The sequence below is a fragment of the Parasteatoda tepidariorum genome, chromosome 1 (genome assembly GCF_982258835.1).
Source record: "Parasteatoda tepidariorum strain Cologne lab strain chromosome 1, Ptep-v5.0, whole genome shotgun sequence".
Lineage (NCBI taxonomy): Eukaryota > Metazoa > Arthropoda > Arachnida > Araneae > Theridiidae > Parasteatoda > Parasteatoda tepidariorum.
Window position 1 is genome coordinate 130,917,209 of NC_141755.1, and position 18,802 is coordinate 130,936,010.

At 29.6% G+C, this 18,802-nt stretch overlaps 1 protein-coding gene across 1 annotated transcript in view; it reads right to left on the reverse strand.

Moving 5' to 3' along the window:
* Positions 1 to 1,884: 1,884 nt before the first annotated feature.
* LOC107442445 (serine protease 33) overlaps positions 1,885 to 18,802 on the reverse strand; it is a 46,513-nt gene continuing 29,595 nt past the window's right edge. The window contains exons 5-8 of the mRNA XM_071178169.2: positions 14,337 to 14,422; positions 9,182 to 9,462; positions 3,421 to 3,578; positions 1,885 to 2,478 (exon numbers count right to left, since the gene is read on the reverse strand). Coding sequence (XP_071034270.1) covers positions 2,323 to 2,478; positions 3,421 to 3,578; positions 9,182 to 9,462; positions 14,337 to 14,422 — 681 coding nt within the window. The 3' untranslated portion in view covers positions 1,885 to 2,322. The remainder of the gene's footprint in view (positions 2,479 to 3,420; positions 3,579 to 9,181; positions 9,463 to 14,336; positions 14,423 to 18,802) is intronic.

The following is an 18,802-nucleotide window of genomic DNA, read 5'->3' on the forward strand; positions in this document are numbered from 1 at the left end:
CAATAGTTCTTAGTTTACTTAAAATATATTTAAAATTTTACACATACCTATCATGACCTGGAGAAGTAATTAAAATTTACAAATATGTCTTTCTTTTTTGAGTTTATGATAATAACAACTATTTACTGATAAAAAATGAATATTTATTATGAATATAAGCTTATCTCTCTGGCTCTCCCTTACAAACAAATAAAATAAACTGTGTTTTTAAGTTCCACCTTTGAAAATTTGATTTCCGGAAACTTCTGTGATCAATGATTTTTCAAAACGTCTGGACCTTCCATCTTTGGAAACTTCCAGATCACTGTTAACGAAAAATCCGGATTTTTTCCGGAGCACAATCAGCCCTGCATTTAATAATAATAGGCATTTAATTCATCAAAGATAGTTAACTGAATTTTATAAATCAGGATTTGATTGAATTGAGGATTATAATTTTATGATTGAATTTTAGAAAAATAAAATAAGTGTATTAGTGACACTTATTAAAATATTCAAGCTAGCAATAATTGTAGCCTGGTTTAGCACTAAAATTCTACTTCAATAAGGATTTTTTTTAAGGAAACTTACTCAATTTCAGGGAATTTTCTAAAAAAAGTACAAAAACCAGAGTTTTTATTAAACCAGTAAATTATGAGAAACTGGTAAAATCCAGTAGAGTTGGCAGCTATGCATAGAGGTAGCAGTAAAATAAAAATGTAATGGCGCAGGGTCAGAGACAAGCTGAATCGTGACTGGTCCAGTGTGCGTCAAAAAGAGCTTCTTAAGCTAAATCGGAACAGTTTGAGGAAGATCTTCTCACTGCACCCTCAAGAGACACATTATGGGTTCTCTCTGACGTCATCTAGAGGAGGACTTTGTGAGAGTCTATTCTGCTCAAAAGGTATTTAGGGTCCTACAAGCTGAACTTTGTTTCAGCTACAAAGGGTTTTTGCTCATTTAGAGTACCTCTGGTTGCCCAACCTCTATTCTAAAATAAATATGATTTAAGATTCAATGAAAAACAAAACTGCTTCCCTATTTAAACTTACGAAATGATGCAACTAAATGTTAAGTGACAAAACCAAGTATCAAAAAATATATATATTCTTAAAACAGGGAATTTGTAATAAACATTATTGGTATCATTTATAAAGCGTAAGAAAATATTTTTCTTCTCTTGTTTCAACATAAAATGTAAAAGCCATTTATAATCAGATAATTTAAAAAGTAGAAAGAATCCTTTACTATTTAAATTTTAGCTATTAATGCTGTTTAACTTTTAATCTAATTTTGCGCTAGTAATTTTTAGTGTCTTTTTTTAATTGCTTCGATTAAATGTAATCTATTAAATGTTAATCGATTAAATTTAATTATAGATTAAAATTTAAAAAATACTCTTTGGAAATATTATATAATAAAGAAATATCTTTTACTGTTTCAAATGTCAGTGAGGAAAATATTTGTAATTTAAGAAACTCTAGATATTTATAGGCAGTGTAAAACAATATATAAAATTCTTTAACGCTCTTTCCATAAATCCAAGAAGAAAAAAAGTTTAAAAATGTTTTATGCAATTTCCCCAAGTTACGCTACTCCCTCCACAAGTTCTGCAGTACGCAAGTGTTTAAAAGTAATTATAAACTCATTTTAGGTGAAGTAAACTCTATTAATATTAGAAAAACATATCAAAATAATTTGAACAACAATAAAATTTTCAATCTGTGTACAAAAATAAATAAAATTTTAAAAAACATAAATTTTTTTTCTTGTAATTTATAGGTACGGTTACATTGATATGTGAAGTAAACTCTATTAATATTAGAAAAACACTTCAAAACAGTGTGAACAACAGTAACATTTTTAATCTGCATACAAAAATAAATAAAATTTTAAAAAATATGATTTTTTTTTTTGTATTTTATATACGCTTTACACTGAGTAATGCAGATTTTTTTTTTTTTTTCTTGAAAGAAAAAAATTGTTCCACAAAAATATATCCATCTTTGAAACATCAGCAATAAACATAAATGAAACATGCAAGTGATCATGGGTACTTTTATTACAATGGATAACTAGCTATTATCTGTAAATCACAAGAAGAGTCCAGATTAGAATAGTCATTATATTTGACTAAAGCTTTGACTAGTTATGCAACATTCGTAATGATTTCATGACACTCATAAGCAATGGAGTCCTTGCTAATTATTTTTTCTTTCTCATTTCAGATGAGTTCACATTAAATAGCCAAAAGCTACATTTTCCTTTTTGACTTAAAATAAAAATTCCGTTTTGATCGGAGAAGCAGTTTAATGAAATAATTTTAGGGAAGTGAAATAAAATCTATTGCATGGCTGCAGATACCCAATCGGAAGAACTGGAGACTTTGTGATAGATGCCCGGCTGATAACTCTTGGCGCAGGAGTAACCGGCCGAAACAATGCCGATCAAATACCAGACGTTGTTATCTTCCATCATGAGCGGACCACCAGAGTCACCCTAAAATAGAACATTCAGTTTTACAGTCATTGCGAGAAAATAAATTATATTTATGGGCTTTATTTACAATCTTTTACTACTTATATTTGCTTTATTTATAATCTACAGTACTTGCCCACCAGAATTATCGCTGTGATAGAATTCAATGAACTGGATACGACTCGTTGATTCATCGCTGTTTTGTGAGAAGCCGGGAGAGCTGTATTAAGATCACTGTACTTTTGAGTGCTGATTGTGAGAGCTGTAATAAGTTCAGGGTCGTGGTTTCTCCCATGTTGCCGTCAGCAGTCGAGTATGTACAGGCCGACGTTCTGTGTGATCGAGACCGAGTAGCAATAGCGCGAGAAAGTGGATAATGTAGCAGTCACAAACAGCAAGTCAACTGTTCAATGCGGACCATCCAATGAAGAACGTGTGTTCAAATCGAAGTGGGAGTTTCTGTCGAGGTCACCAACGTGGGGAGAATAGATGTGACAATGTCAACCTTAATCTATGAAAAGGTACCCCACTATAGAATCGGCGGTAGATACATACACTGTAGTGGTAGATACACTACAACAAAGATGTTGATTTTGTTCTATTTTTACAGCAGAAAGGATAGTACTAGCAAGTTCAACCTAAAAGAGTTTGAAATGGCATTCTAGTGTTGCAGGGCAATAATGAAGGGAATTTCAATGCAAGATAAGTATTGCTGAGCTGATATTTCAACTTTTTTACAATAAATTTACATTTAAATAAAAGTGGATATAACGGATGGTAAAATAATTTAAATTAAAAGAAAAATTCCAGCTTTTCTTTGAAATTCCTTGATTTGTCCAGGTTTTTATCCAAATTTCCCTGACTTTTCCAGGTTTTTTCCAGCATAAAAAATTCCCTGATAATTCCTGGTGGGTGGGCACCCTGTTTTTATAGAGTAGCCATATTGCTTAAAAGAATGTTTACCTGGCAAGCATCTCTTCCGCCAAATTCATATCCTGCGCACATCATCTCATCATGGATCCGGATGTTTATACCCTGCTTTCTATGCCACGTCTCACACACTTTATTCTCAATCACGGGCACCCCCACGTACTGCAGCACTTTGGGACGTAGTTTAGAACCTACAATTCAGAGAACATAATTAGCAAATAATGGTGTACTAAAGATCCATAATTTTTAATGAAACTTCAGAAATCCATATGTGAGGTGATGTAAATGAAATGAGTTAAGTGAACATAAGCAATGCCCCTGCAAAGGATAGAAAGAAACATCCACAATATCTACCTATGAGGCAAATTTTTATTTAGCATAGCGAATTGCTCTGACAGTTACTTTCTTCTTATATACAGTAACATAGTCAAAAATGCAAAACTCTTTATTATAGTAAGAACTTGTTAATTAGAATTCCTGTCAAATTAGCCTAATTACACAGATAAATACAAAAAATTGTATTTTTTTTTATTCAACTCATAAAGAAAACATTATCCAAATTTTAATTTCATAACTTTATAGAGAGTGAAGACTCTCTATAAAGAAATGTTACTTTAGGGTGCATTGTCTTATTCAGGGGTCTGTCTAGGTTTTTCTGAGAGGTACCTATTTTGTGAAAATTTAGACATAATTTGTGAAAGATTAAAAATTATATTAAAAAATCAACACAAAAATATGGATTTATCGTTTCTTAAGGGATACAAAAATAAAATTTTAAGAACAAGTATTTTGTGAAACTACCGTTTTTCCTTAAATTGAATTTGTGAAACTACCGTTTTTCCTTAAATTGAATTTGTGAAACTACCGTTTTTCGTAAAGTTGAATTTGTGAAGGTACCGCTAAACGGTAGTAAATTCGGCCTGGACAGACCCCTGTTATTAATTGGCATAAAATAATAAAAGAGCTCCATTATTAAATTGCAAGTTAATTAAAAGTATTTGTAACAGAGGGGACAAATAAAATCCCACATTTTCGACATGTACTGTTATTTATGCTAAATTCTGTGATTTGGACCATCCTTAAACATTATCTGCAATTTTTTTTCAAAATCACAACATTTCAAGGTAAAATAAATTATTATAAGACTTTTAAAAAAAAAAGAATTGCAATTTTTAAAGTCCAAATAATGCATCGTAACATATAGGACATGGAATGTAACAGGAGGGGATATCTTACAAATTTGTCAAAAAGTTAAAGGGAAATATCACTGTTAAAAGTGACTCTCCGGTTATTTAAAGTTGGAGTTGGCAGCACTGCTATACCAGTGCTGCCTCTTTCTACTGATGTTTTAAAGTTTTTATTTTACCAGACCATGTTGAAAAATTTTGCATTGCTTGTTTCTTTCTCAATTTCAGTTATTTGGTAACAAAATTAATTAACCCAATTTTTTTCTAGAACTTTTTACACTTTCAAAACTATCTATTGCAACATCAAAAAAAAATCTCAGTTTTTTTAAATGGTGACACTGGTGTGCATTTAAATATGCTGGGTCAGAAAGTCCTCCAAGTTCCCAAAACAAATCAATACCGCTGGGGGTACTGATTGAGGAGTTCCCTTGTCTTTTGGATTGGGTTCAAAATGACAAGGCTACAGAGTTGAACATTGGTAGCCGTAAACTTTAATTTGGGACGGCTGTTTAATGATGGTTATAAAATAAAAAGTCACTTGAGTGATTGTCACATGTATTTAGCAATTCTATGTAATTATTAGGCAAGCAATTGATTTTAATATTAAATTCACATTTTAATGAATAGCACATACACACATCATATGGTGTTTTACCTACGCATAAAATATGGATAGGTCGTAGTATAGCAAACATAGATTTGAATCTGCTTTGGATGAATCTGCTTTGATATTTGATATGCTTCAGTCAAGGTGTACATTTGGCTTTATGGATTTTCCATTTTCTTTGACAACCACGCACTTAGTTCTATCAGAAGTCTGGTAAGAAAGTTTATCAGATGAGTTGAAATTTTTTACATGTTTTTTTTTTTTGTTGTTTCATCAGAAACTTTGTTATTAGGCTATTTCTTTTGTTTTGGTAGTAAGGTTACAGAGTATGCGTAGAATAGCACAACGTTTTCTTGCAGATACAGGTAATGCATGGTTTGCCTTTTTAATAGCTTTCCCCAATGTCTAAGGAATATTATACAGAGAATATCCTTTCTGAATTTCTACTGCTTGTATCCGTGCCTTTTTATTTTTCCTTTGTCTTCTTTTTTTTCAATTTGTCTATTTCTCTGTTAAGGTTTTTTCCCCCTTCAAAATACTTCAGTTATCATAGATTTTCATTTTATATCTTTTATCTTTCTTCTTACAAATGTCTCTTTTTTTTTTTTTTTTTTGGAGTATTCTAAATCTATATTCTCTCATTCTTTCTTCTGCTGTTTTCACCATATTAAGTACTCACTTAAAAAACTTTTAACTATAAACAAAACACGCTATTAAATAAAAATGGCACAGCTTTGTATAAAAAGTGTGCTTTAATAGTTGTAGAACTGGTTTAAGCTAGTTGAGTCAGGATGCATTAGCACTTGTTTACAATCCTAGAGTTCCTTTTTAATGGTCAACCTATCAATTTTGAGGAACTGAGGGGACATTTAGTTTTGTCCCCCCTGATATATGAGAATTTTATTACAAAAATATAACATAACTTTAGATATAGAATTAGATATTAGAAAAATATATAATAGACTTTATTGTAAAAACCAAACATTAAGTGAAAAGCTTTCTTGTGCAATGAATAAAATGAACTTAAAAGAATAATTATAACAGAGACAAATATATATTTAAGATAATTTTTGACTAAAAAACATCGCTGCATAATTAGATTTAGGAACAATTATAATATAAATCAAACTATATGTAAAATCGCAATATTTTTAATAACTTCTTTAACAGGGTTTCCCCACTCAATTTTTTTAAAAAAATTCAATGACTTTTAAGCATCTTTTTCAAGGACCGTATTACAGTTATATACTAAAACATAGTACATGTCAACCAAATTTTACAATTACGTAGAAGCAGAAATTGTATATTTTTAAAGTACAATACTTATTTGACAACAAAAAAAGATTTATTAAATTTATCAGCTAATAATACAAATGGTTGATAGTTACATTCCTGCTTCAAATCACCTTAAAAAATTCCAATTGACAAAAAAAAAAAAAAAAAAATCCAATTCACATACGAATGATACTAGCCAACATTTAAAAACTAGCACCAGCGAAACTTCATGAAAAATTTAATGAAGTGAATTAATGAAATTGAGTGAAAGAATAATGCATATTACATTAAACAAGTACAGTAAATAATTGATAAAGTTTGTGTGATTGTACGGTTATTAAAATATAAATATTTTTTTTAATATGTTAGATCAAATTTTAGGTTACGGAAAATGTATATAATTAGATAAAATATCAAAATATATCCATTTAACATATCTGCTTCAATTTTAATAACAAATGATCTATTTTGTTACTTCAGAATATCAGTAATGTATTTTGAACATAAAAAAATCTATTGCAGAATAATATTTTACAGATGACTAAGACTTATCAAGCTTTATTTTCTTTAAAATATATCCATAAAATGTGAAGCGTGATCTTTAATATTTTGTGATTATGCATAATTTTCACTAAGCATAATTTTTAAATCGCATTTATACGAATCTAGATATACTATATGTAAATCAAAATTATAAAAAAGGTGAAGTAAGTCTCGAAGATTACGTATCACAATGTGTGATTAGTAAATTGAAATTGAATTGCTGTGTATGTTTCTTAAATCAGAACAATATGAATAGCAAATGAAACAAAACACACGAACTAACAAGATGTAAATCACAATATGTGATACATAAATCAATTTAATGTGAATAGTGATCATTATGATGCAATTTGCAATTCGAAAGGTGCTTAATATAGAGCAGCTATGTGTGATTCTTAAATCATTTTGATGAGAATTGTTAGTGGTAATTCTTAAATCTCTCTTTTGTGAATCGCAATGCGTGATTTGTAAACCACTAGAATTAGAATTGTGAAGCATGATTCTGAAATTACTTAAATACGCATCACGTTATATGATTTAGAAATAACTTTAATGTGAATCATGATGTGTGATTTATAAAATACCTGAATACGAATTATGATGAGTAATTTGCAAACTACTTTTAGGTAATATTCGATATGTGATCCATTAATCACTTTCATTTAAATCGCAATTCGTAGAACATTTTATATGAGTTCCAATCCGTAAATCAAGAATCAGTTTAATGTGAATCACAATATTTATTCATAATCAATGAAACCTGTAGTTAAATTTCATTTATTAGCAGTAAAAACTAAATGTAAAAATTTGATTATAAATGATAAAAAATTAATTATCCTTCGTATATAAATTAAAAGAACAAATAGGATATAAATATTAACCAGTCGTAATAATGAAATTAACACACTGAACATATTTCTAAATTAATTAAACATTATATATCATTCAAAAACTCTGACTACAAAACAAAACTTAAAATTTGCTAGAAATTTCAGCTTTCAAAACATCAGAGATGAACAATAATCTGGTGTGAAAAATCTAGGAGAGAAAAGTTTTGCATCTTCTTTAACTCCTTTTCACTTCAAGCATTAAAAATTGCATTGATTAGAATTTCAATAACCTTCCTTTGAATTTATTAATTACTTTTTACCCCTTATTTGTAAGAAAGATTAGTATTATTTTGAATCCTAAAAAATCAAGTACTTTTACCTATGGCAGAATTCATTTACTTTTCAGGGCCCTGATTTTTTTCAACAAAATTCAAGGACTTTCAAGTACCGTGGGAACCCTGTTTAAAATACAGTTATTTTGGTAAAATAAGTCAAAATCATGTTAGTTATAATAAATTTTACTATAATCATGTATAACTCTAAAAAATAACTTTTGAATTCACGAATTACAACAAATTTCCTTTAAAATGATACCAAATATAAGGATATTGCTTAAACTTTAAAAATTCACTACTGGTTTCAGTTGGCATGGAATTCAACAACCTTTAAGTACCTTTTAAGCACTCAAAAATATTTCTAAGCACTATACACATTAACAAAATGCAAAATAATTTTCAAAGAATTTTCATAATCACAATAAAATAACTAGTTTCTGACAGAGAACTCCTTTCTTGATTATATTAGCCATTATAAAATGTTCAGGAGATTTTTTGGTTCGATATCTGAGGGTGGAAAAAGAAGACTGAAATTGAGAACACAAAAGAGTTGCACATAAAAGTGCAATAATCTCACTGAACCCAGCTCAGTAGACACACATGCAGACTCGCAAATATTTCATCAAACATGAAAAATGATTGGCGCTTTCATATGCTATGGACCGACAGTACGTTGAAATGGAATGTGGTCGAATGAATTGTGAAAATGTTGAATAGAACAATGTGAAAAGCACGCTTTTGCATAATACGTGGCAAAAATCAAAATGGTAAAAAAAAATTTTTTTTTCGAAAATGGAAAATGTAAGCACTTTTTAAAAACACCCAATGGAAAAAGTACCTTTAAAGGCTTTTAAAAAACGCAAATGGAAAAGAAGCACCGTTAAGCACTTTTTAAAAACGCTACACACCATGTATTAAAATGAAATTAGAAATACTTGTATATTTTAACTAAGCACTTATCTTGAGTTAAGAAAACTTTCTTAGTGAAATAAGATATTTATGTGAAAGAAAACAAACCTGGTTCCAAAGCACCCCACCCGGCTGCATATGCAGTTTTTCCCAAGAAGTCAGTTCCTTTTCTGGGTATGCATATGGGTCTGATGTTTTCCCTATAAGGTGCCGGTCGATCGAGTACCACCACCGCCACATCGTACCTGTCAGCTTGAGGAGTGAACCTGAAATTCGGGTGAAGCCGGACTTCCGAGACACCAAATATTTCGGCCGGCAAGCTTTCCACATTAGAATGCAACACATAATCTCCGAGGGTCACCCGAATATTTCCAGGCTTGTGCTGTGATCTGAAAACAAATAGAACATTAAGTAACACTTACTTGAGTGAACATTAATGACGCATTCCAATAAATTTATGTCCTTATAAATCTAAATCATTGATATTTTCACAACATGAAATTTTAAATAAATTATACGCAGCATAATTTAAATGAATAATTATGTATAAGTTAACTTTAATCTCTAATCACATGTATTATTCTTCCAGAAAAAATATTTACAAATGAAAGAGATGCCAAGTATAAATTCTAGTTCTGATATTTTTAAATAAAATATACAAGAATCCTTATACATAAATGCGATCGATGATTTCTCGAAACTTCTAGACCTCGGATTTCCGGATCTGCAAAAATTGCCCAGACATAGAACTAACCTCCAAACATCTTTTCAACTGTCCTGCTATACTAGCACAATTGCAGCAAATAAGTGACAATCCGTGGGCGGACTTATGTGAAGAAAATTGCCTTCAAATTGCAGATGTTTTATATCGGACCTTTGATCACATTTAAAATTATTTTCTGTCCATGACACGACACCAGCTACACACACACACACATATATAATACATATATTATACATATATATATGTATTATATATATATATATATATACATATACATAAATATATACAGTCGAACCCCGCTGTAGTGAACCTGGGATATAGTGAATTTTTTTAGCGGTCCCGTCCGTACTCCTATTTAAATAACATTATTTTTAAAGCTTATAGTGAACAGCTTAGAACTTGGAAACTCGGTTATAGTGGACTCAAATTTCATTTCTTTAAATATCTTTTTCAGTCCTCCATCTTTAAACTTGCAGGTGTTGGGACTGAAAATGAATGCATTCCTATACAATGAGTCATATTTCACTCCTTTATGCTTATCACTTTTAACTATACTGTAATAAATGTCAAACATTTATCTTATACTCCCCCCTCCCTGATAAGTCTCTCTTTGTCGCTTTTCCCCCAGCTTGCTGTACAACTAGTTAACTTGGCCACCTGCTGAATTTTTGGAATTTTCTTATCTGTTCAAACCATATTCTTTACAAATCACCCCTTGACAACCAAGAAGGTGAACAATTTAACTCATTCTACAGCTGCTCTCTTCATATTCTTACATTATCTATTTGAGACAAGATTTTTATTACGAAAGCAGTGAAAATGGCGAATTCTCTAAAAGCGTTTTCGATAGAAGACAAAGTTAAAATTATAAAGCGTATTGAAGATGGAACTAATCAATCGGCACTCTGTAAGGAATCTTCCTTGTCAAAATCTACAGTTTCAAAATCGAAGTGCAATTCTTGCCGCATACGACAAAAATATGGTTTCCTCAAAAAAACTGGGTGGAGCTGAAAGAGAAAACGTAGAGGAAGCTTTGTTGGGTTGGGCTTAAAATGGTTTACCACTCAGCGGGATAGAAATCTTCCTGTGACAGGACCTATGCTTCAAATTAAAGCTAATGAGTTTGCTGAAAAATTAGAGGAAAAGGATTTTGTGTGCTCCAATGGATGGCTGGATAGATTCAAAAAACGGAATAATATTTCTTCAGGAAAGATTATTGGAGAAGAAACGAGTGTTGATGCAAGGGATGTGGAAAATTGAAGTGTGGTCGAATATTATACAGAATTATGAAGAGAAAGACATTTTTAATGCTGATGAAAGATGGACTATTTTACAAATTGATTCCCAATCAGACGTTAAAATTTAAAGGAGAAAAGTGCACCAGTGGGAAACTTTCCAAAGTGAGAATAACAGTTCTTGCTTGTGCTAACATGAACGGCTCGGAAAAGCGAAGACTAACTGTCATAGGTAAATCTAAAAAACCAAGGTGCTTTAAAAATTTTAAAAAACTGCCCATAAACTACAAAGCCAATCAAAAAGCATGGATGTCCTCCCATTTTCTTGAAGAAGAGCTTCGACAGTGGGACAGTGATTTATTAAAAGTAAATCGTAAAATTGTTTTTCTTCTAGACAATTGCACAGCTCACCCCCATTTAAAAAGTCTAAAGTGTATTAAGCTTGCATTTTTACCACAAAATACAACTTCTGTGTTGCAACCCACGGACCAGGGTGTTATTCGCAGTCTCACTATAAGAGACAATTAGTTATGGGTATTTTAGATAACTATGATTAAAACAACATGAACTCAGAATGCAACATCTCTCTTCTAGAAGCAATAGTTTTGCTAGAAAAATCATGGAGGCAAGTAACATCAGCTACAATCCGCAACTGTTTCCGACATTAGGTTTTTCAAAGGATTTAGAAGAAAAAAGATTCCAATGTGGAGGAAGAAAATTTACCTATCTCTCTATGGCTAAAAAGACATGGAATGGACATTTTCCCAAGGACGTTATTGAGCAATATGAATGTTGCAATGATGAAGTATGCACTTCTGGTACTCCTACCGATGATGACATTGTCAGTGAAATAAAACAAATGAACAAAGGTAGAGAAGACTTAAATGTTGAAGGAAAAAATGAACTTTCAGCACCATCTATAGCTGAAGCAAAATCAGCCATAAATGTCATTAATATGTTTTTTTCTACAGAAAATGTTGATCAAAAAAAAAATCTTGCATTCTTTGCACATTGTAGATAAGAAAATTGATGAACTCTATTAAAAATCAAATTGTGTTCAATCAAAAATCACAAATTTTTTTCATAAAAAGTGAAATTAAAACTAATATTTAGCGAAGTAAGTCCTTTTTTCATTAATTTTTGATTTACTATCAGTTTATTAGTTAATGATTTTTTAAATAAATTATATAAAATTGCAAACCCAATTTTCAATCATTCAACTGTCTTATGCAAAAAATATTCTTTAAAAAATTTGATATAGTGAACCATCGGTTATAGTGGACACATTACTAAGTCCACAGATGGTTCACTATAGCGGGTTCGACTGTATATATACATAAATATATATACATATACAACAATCATTATCAGAAAATTAAGATAATTTAAATGCATTCAAAAACATGAAATTAGATGAATCAAATGTCCACGAACAGTAGGGTGTCCTGAAAAGTCATTCAATCAAATATTTTTAAGCACATTAACAAAATAATTTTCAAAGACTTTACATGATCATGATAAAATAACTAGTTTATGATTACAAAATGATCGAAAGATTTTTCAGTTCGATATCAGAGGGTGGAAAAGGAAGTCTGAAATGTAGAATCTCTTGCAAAATGTAGTAGAGTTGTAGATGAGAGTGCAATAATCTCATTGAATCCAGTTAAATAGACTCACAAGTATTTCTTCCAATGAAAATGATTTGGGTTTTCATACGCCATGGAAGCCAAAAAGGATTGTTGTTGAATGAATAGAGAAAACGTTGAAAAGAATAATGTGAAAACCCCGCTTTTGCATAATACATGGCGAAAATCGACATGGTTAAGAAGAAAAAAAACCTAATTTTCGAAAATTGAAAATTAAGCACTTTTTCAAAACACCCAATAATAAAAGCACCTTCAAGGGCTTTTAAATAACAAAAATCGAAAATTATCACCTTTAAGTACTTTTTAAAAACACTATGCACCATGTTACTTGTGTGGAAAAAGCAGGAAATCAATTTTCTAGAACTTATTTTGTTTTGGTAAGCTAGTTGGTGTACAGTTTGAAAATTTTTTTTATTTTACTTTTTTTTTTAGTTTTAGGTATTTTTATTCATTTTCAAAGTTGATCAACAAATAGATCTTCCTTAATTTTAAGAGTCAAATTTTCTTAATTACAAATTACAGAAAAAAAAGTGCAACAGAACAAAGGAAACAAAACAAATATGAAAAATGAAAGTTGTTTCAGTCCTTTAAAAAAACATTTAAGTTCATCATTTATCGTGGAATAATATAAAATATAAAAGTAATCACACATACACGTCATATTATGATCGACTTTGCCACTAGTTTTCAAATGACTGTGACCGGCCAATTTTAAAAAACAAATTCTTAATCATTGAATTTCATAATAAATTACTCATATTGTGTGCGCCAAATTAATTTCCAAAATTCCAATTTTTAAATGATTCAGATATAATACATAGTTGCCAACATGGATAGTAAAAAAAACCAGTACATTTTACTAAATAATATAGATTTCATGATAATTGTTGCATTAAATATTTTACACAAAGGGAATTTTAGAGATTTTTCTAGTCATCAAAATAGAAAAACTGCAATATTTTCCAATTATGATTGACATTAAGCATACTTGAAATATAATGTGTTTTTTTTTAGATGCCTCTAAAATTCGCGTGTAAAAGATTTTTTTAAATTTATTTAAAAAGATAATTCTGGGTAAACTGAACATTTTATAAGAAAAAAAAGTCTTGACCTGATTTCTAAAAATGAGGTTCATTTCATTATGTATTAGTAATAGTTATTTAAATATTGAAGCAAGCAATTATCTGTACAAAAATACTATTTCATTCAGAATTTCTAATTTTCTAAAATGTACAAAAACCAGGAGAATTTTAATTAAACCAGTAGAGTTGGCATCTACGATAATATAAACTTACATGTAAAACTAAATACCCTGTCACCAGCCGGCAAATAAAAATATGTTACATAATTTAGCAAAGCAGCATAGCTTCAAAGCAGTTCATGCAAAGCAGCAATCTAACAAAAAAATAGGATTAAAAAAAAACTATTTTTATATTTGATAGTAATTTGAAGAAGAAAAAAAATTGGTATGTACAGTAATATTGTGCAAGGCTTTGATTCGCATCTAATATTCAATTAAAATAAATCTAATTAAATTTGACGTAAAATGATTAAAGTTTGAAAGCAACACTAGTTATGATTATTTTAAATATTATTGAAAAGTGGCTCTAAATTATTTGGGGTAACTTATAAATCATAACACACTGATACATACTTACCTAGCGACACAATGTCCAGCAGTAACAACAAATCTTCGCCCGACGAGAGCCCCACCGCATCGACTACCGCCAACTTGAATGACAGCCTACATTACAATCATTCATTTTACAGGCATTTAAAAAACAAACATTTAATCATTAGGTATTTCAATAGTATTATATAAATTATGAAATTAAAATGAAGAGAACTATTAATGCATAAACAGGGTGGCACTTCAAATCAGATTTCAAATTTTCTTGATTTTTCTAGGTAAGAATCTTAAAATTTCCAGGTCTGTGTATTTTTTCCCCTCATAGAGTATAGGATGGGTACAAGGTAAGTGTTAATGTTATAAAGTATTTTATTTAAAAGGTTATTTTTCTCAATATATGCATCTTGAAAGAAAAATTAGACTAAATTTATTTTAACAACTTACATAGAATATATTGTTTCTGTTGAAAAAAATGTTTTAATGTGTTACTTTAAGTACTTTTTGTACTAAATGGCAAATACAGAGTGACCATAAAAAAAACCAAGGATAATTTTGTTTAATATATTTTCATTAAGTGAAAGAAAATAATTCTAAATGACTCGACAACAAAAATTTTTTATATTTATTTACATTTCACTATAAAGCCATTTTATACTGTATTTCATATTAAAAAAATTCATTGTTCATGTTTTCTTTAAACCAATATCTTAAGTAAAATTTTTAAATAATGTTATTTGTTTTGAATTAGCATTGTTATTAAAGAGATATTCGTCATTTAAAAAGGAATTTTGCAAATGCAATTTCTTGTAGCACACTCTATGGAAACAACTAGATAAAATTCTTTGCATTTTATTTTTTTCTTATTTGAAATTAAAATCTCTAAAGAATTCCAATCTAACTACATGCTTTTTAAGTTTAGATTAGTTTATTACTGCTTTTACAACTAGAAACCTTGACAGTGCGGAAAAAACAAAGCTTAGTTTTCCTTCTTCCCAATAAACACATATGAATAAAAATATTTTTATATATGTTTATACATCATTTAACATGTTTCCCATACATTCCTTAGTTTTTACCAGCTTTCTAAGGTAAAAGGAGAAACAATTTCGGAAATATCATCACTGGAATGCAAGCAACATTTACGAACTTTCGACATTGTGGTTGCTGCACAATTCGGATTTTGAATCAAAAATCAATGCTTTGCCAACAAAACAGTAAAATTAAATGTAAACACATAGTTGGTTCTTAAAGGAACAAAAAAAAAAAAAATTACAATATATGTGTCATAAAAGGTTAAAATGAAATTGAGAAAATTGGTAAACAATTGTAATGACTTGTAGACTAGCAATTGTAAGCAATGTGTGATTGATAAGCTTCGCTGAGAAAAATTCACAGATTTCATTGGATGGGAGTACATACACGCTTTCAGAAAAAGAGTGCAATATAAAATCTATTTTTATTAAATTATAACCAACTATCTTTTGGAGAATTTAATAACGTTAAAAACACTAAAACATTTTGTCAAGAGAAAAAAAATACGTCCCAAGCATCGGAACAAACTTTGATAAATGGATTTGCCCATGGACTAGAAGAAGAAAAAAAATCCTACATCTATAAACAAAAGCAAATATCCGATTTTCCACCTGCACCACAATCTTTGTCTTTCTTAAAAAAATAATAATAATAATAATAAAAGGTAAATTTTTGAACAAGAAACAGGACGAAGACAAGTTTTTGTTTAATTTAAAAAGTTTATTATTATTTTCAATCCTTATGCAAAAACATATTTATTATTAAATTTATAATTAATTATTATTTATCCTTAAGCAAAAACATAATTTATTAGTATAAAAAGCATGTTTAAGGTATTCACTTTTGTTGTTCAATGAATTGTGGAGCTTTGAAAGTTAAATATTTTATTATTTTCCTAATATATATATTTCTTTTCCCCTTAATAAGTTAAAACAAATTGTATAAAAAGTATCAAATATTGATTAATATATGTAACTATCATGTGTACAATGGTTAAACATATAGAATTTTTACCTTTTAACAATGTTCTGGGTTTTGGACAGTTTTAGTCAGTTTAGGGCAGTTTAAGACAGTAGAACCCACGTGTCATATTCAAAACCAGTTTAGGATGTCCAAAACCAGTTTAGGACGTCCAAAACACCAACCCTGTTTAACAAGCATGAGAGAGTTTCAAGAGGTATTCTAGCTAAACAGAGTTATAATGGAGCAAATTTTGATACAAGCAAAGCATTGCTAAGTTGATGATATTTCAACTGTTTGGAGATAAATTTCTATCTAAAAAAAGTGGATAAAACGAATGGCCAAATAATTTGAATTAAGAAAATTAGTAAACAATTGAAACTAGTGAAATTGAGAAAATAGGAGAAAAAAATATCGTGATAATTCCAGGTTTTCAAGATGGGTGGCCACCCTAATAACATTTTCAGCACACTGTACATTGTCAGGACATTTATACATACAAGTTCATTAGTTGTACACCTGGTGGAAGACCAACTCAATCTGCAATACTTTTTTAGTGAATTCATATTTGTCTGTGATTACTAAAACACTATTATAGTAATAGGTGGGCTTAAAGCAAGGCTAATAAAAATTTAACACACAAAATATTATGTTGGCAAGAATTGACATTGAAATTTTACGCAACACTTTACCAAAAATAATAATAATCTACAATACGTCCTTAGAAAAAAAAATTTAAAAAATTGAAGAATAATTTTTTAAAACATTTCTAATAGATTTTTTGTAGTTTTTTTTCCCGTCATTAATTTTCAGTTAAAAGGAAATGATTTTAAAACTTGAAAATCAATTCTCTTTAACTAACCCACGAACTGCTTTTTTTTTTTTTTTGTTTCCGATCATAAAATTTTCTGGTCAGTTCAGAAAATCTTTGCATATGCAAAGGGAGTGATTCCAATTTATAGCTCTTAAGGCATATTCTTTTTTGTTGACAGATTTCAAAAGGGAAAAATTGTTTTTCACCAAGAAAAAAATTTTTCCCACTTCTCTCAATTTTTCTGAACAATTTTTCAGTATCATCTCCCCTTTATCCTAAATCGGAGAAGTAAAATAGTCTGTAAAACCCTCTACCATGCTACCAGGATCACACATTTTAAAATATACATTAAAATACATAACATAGTTAACCATTATCACAATATATATATATATATATATATATATATATATATATATATATATATATATATATATATATATATATATATATATACACACACAGTCAAACCCTGCTATAGTGAACTTTCGACTGACCAAAATTTTGGCTCACTATAACCGTAAGTTCACTATATATCTACCGCAAATAATTTTATGTAATTTTCTGAAATGCCCCTTTTATTACACATTATTTTAATAAATCACCCATAAAAAGAAATACAAAAAAATTGTTAAATTTTATTTTTTATGACTGTTCATCTTGAGTACAAAAAAATGTAGGGATGGCCTTTATTGAGGGATGGAAAATTGGGATAGAAGAAAAATGCTTATTTCCCTCAATAGATGGTTTTAAAAATCGGCACATGTAGAAATTTCAAAATTACTAGAAAATGAAGAAAAAAAGCAGTCGAAGACAGATCATAATATCCAATTTCTACTCTTCTACTTTGGTTTACTATATCCTCAAAAAATAATATTATATGTGTACAGCAAGGCACGGGAGCAAACATTTCATTCACTATAAACCATGCTCACTATGCAGGGTTTGACTGTGTGTATATATATATTATTGAATTTGTTTTTTAAAAATGTATAAGACAGGGTGCGTAGCCAAATCTTTGAATCAAAAATAAGCACTTTTTAAAAACTTTTTAAGCACTTTACAAAAATATTCAAGCACTCAAAAAATTCATATTCAATCAATGATATTATTGAAAAACAAAAACTTTTTATAAACAGTTTTAGCGTTAAAAAAAAAACCCCCCAAAAAAACGGGCGTAAATTGAAAAAATCAGTACTTTCCCACATCACTGAGTGAATTCAACTTGACCCTGCACTCAGAACAAAAGTACCCTTACCCCCTACGTCAAAAAAAGTGTTAGAAGTAAAATAAAATAAACAAGAACAAAATTAAAATAAATTAAAAAGAAAAACATTTCATAAGGATCTGATATTCTTTATCCGAATTGGAGCACTCGGGTTTCAGTTTCAAGTGTGTGCGCATGCGCAAGTCATACCGTGGGTACGACATGAAGTCCGCATGAATGATTACGTAGCAAACTCTCCTTTTTTCGTGAAATGCATGGGATCCACCAGATATCACTGAAGGGAAAAACAATTACTCGAAAAAAAAGCACTTTTTAAAAACGCCAGCTGAAAAAAGCACCTTTAAAAGCTTTTAAAAACGAAATCCCCAAAAAAGCACCTTTAAGCACTTTTTACAAACGCTACGCACCCTGTCACTATGCAGGGTTTGACTGTGTGTATATATATATTATTGAATTTGTT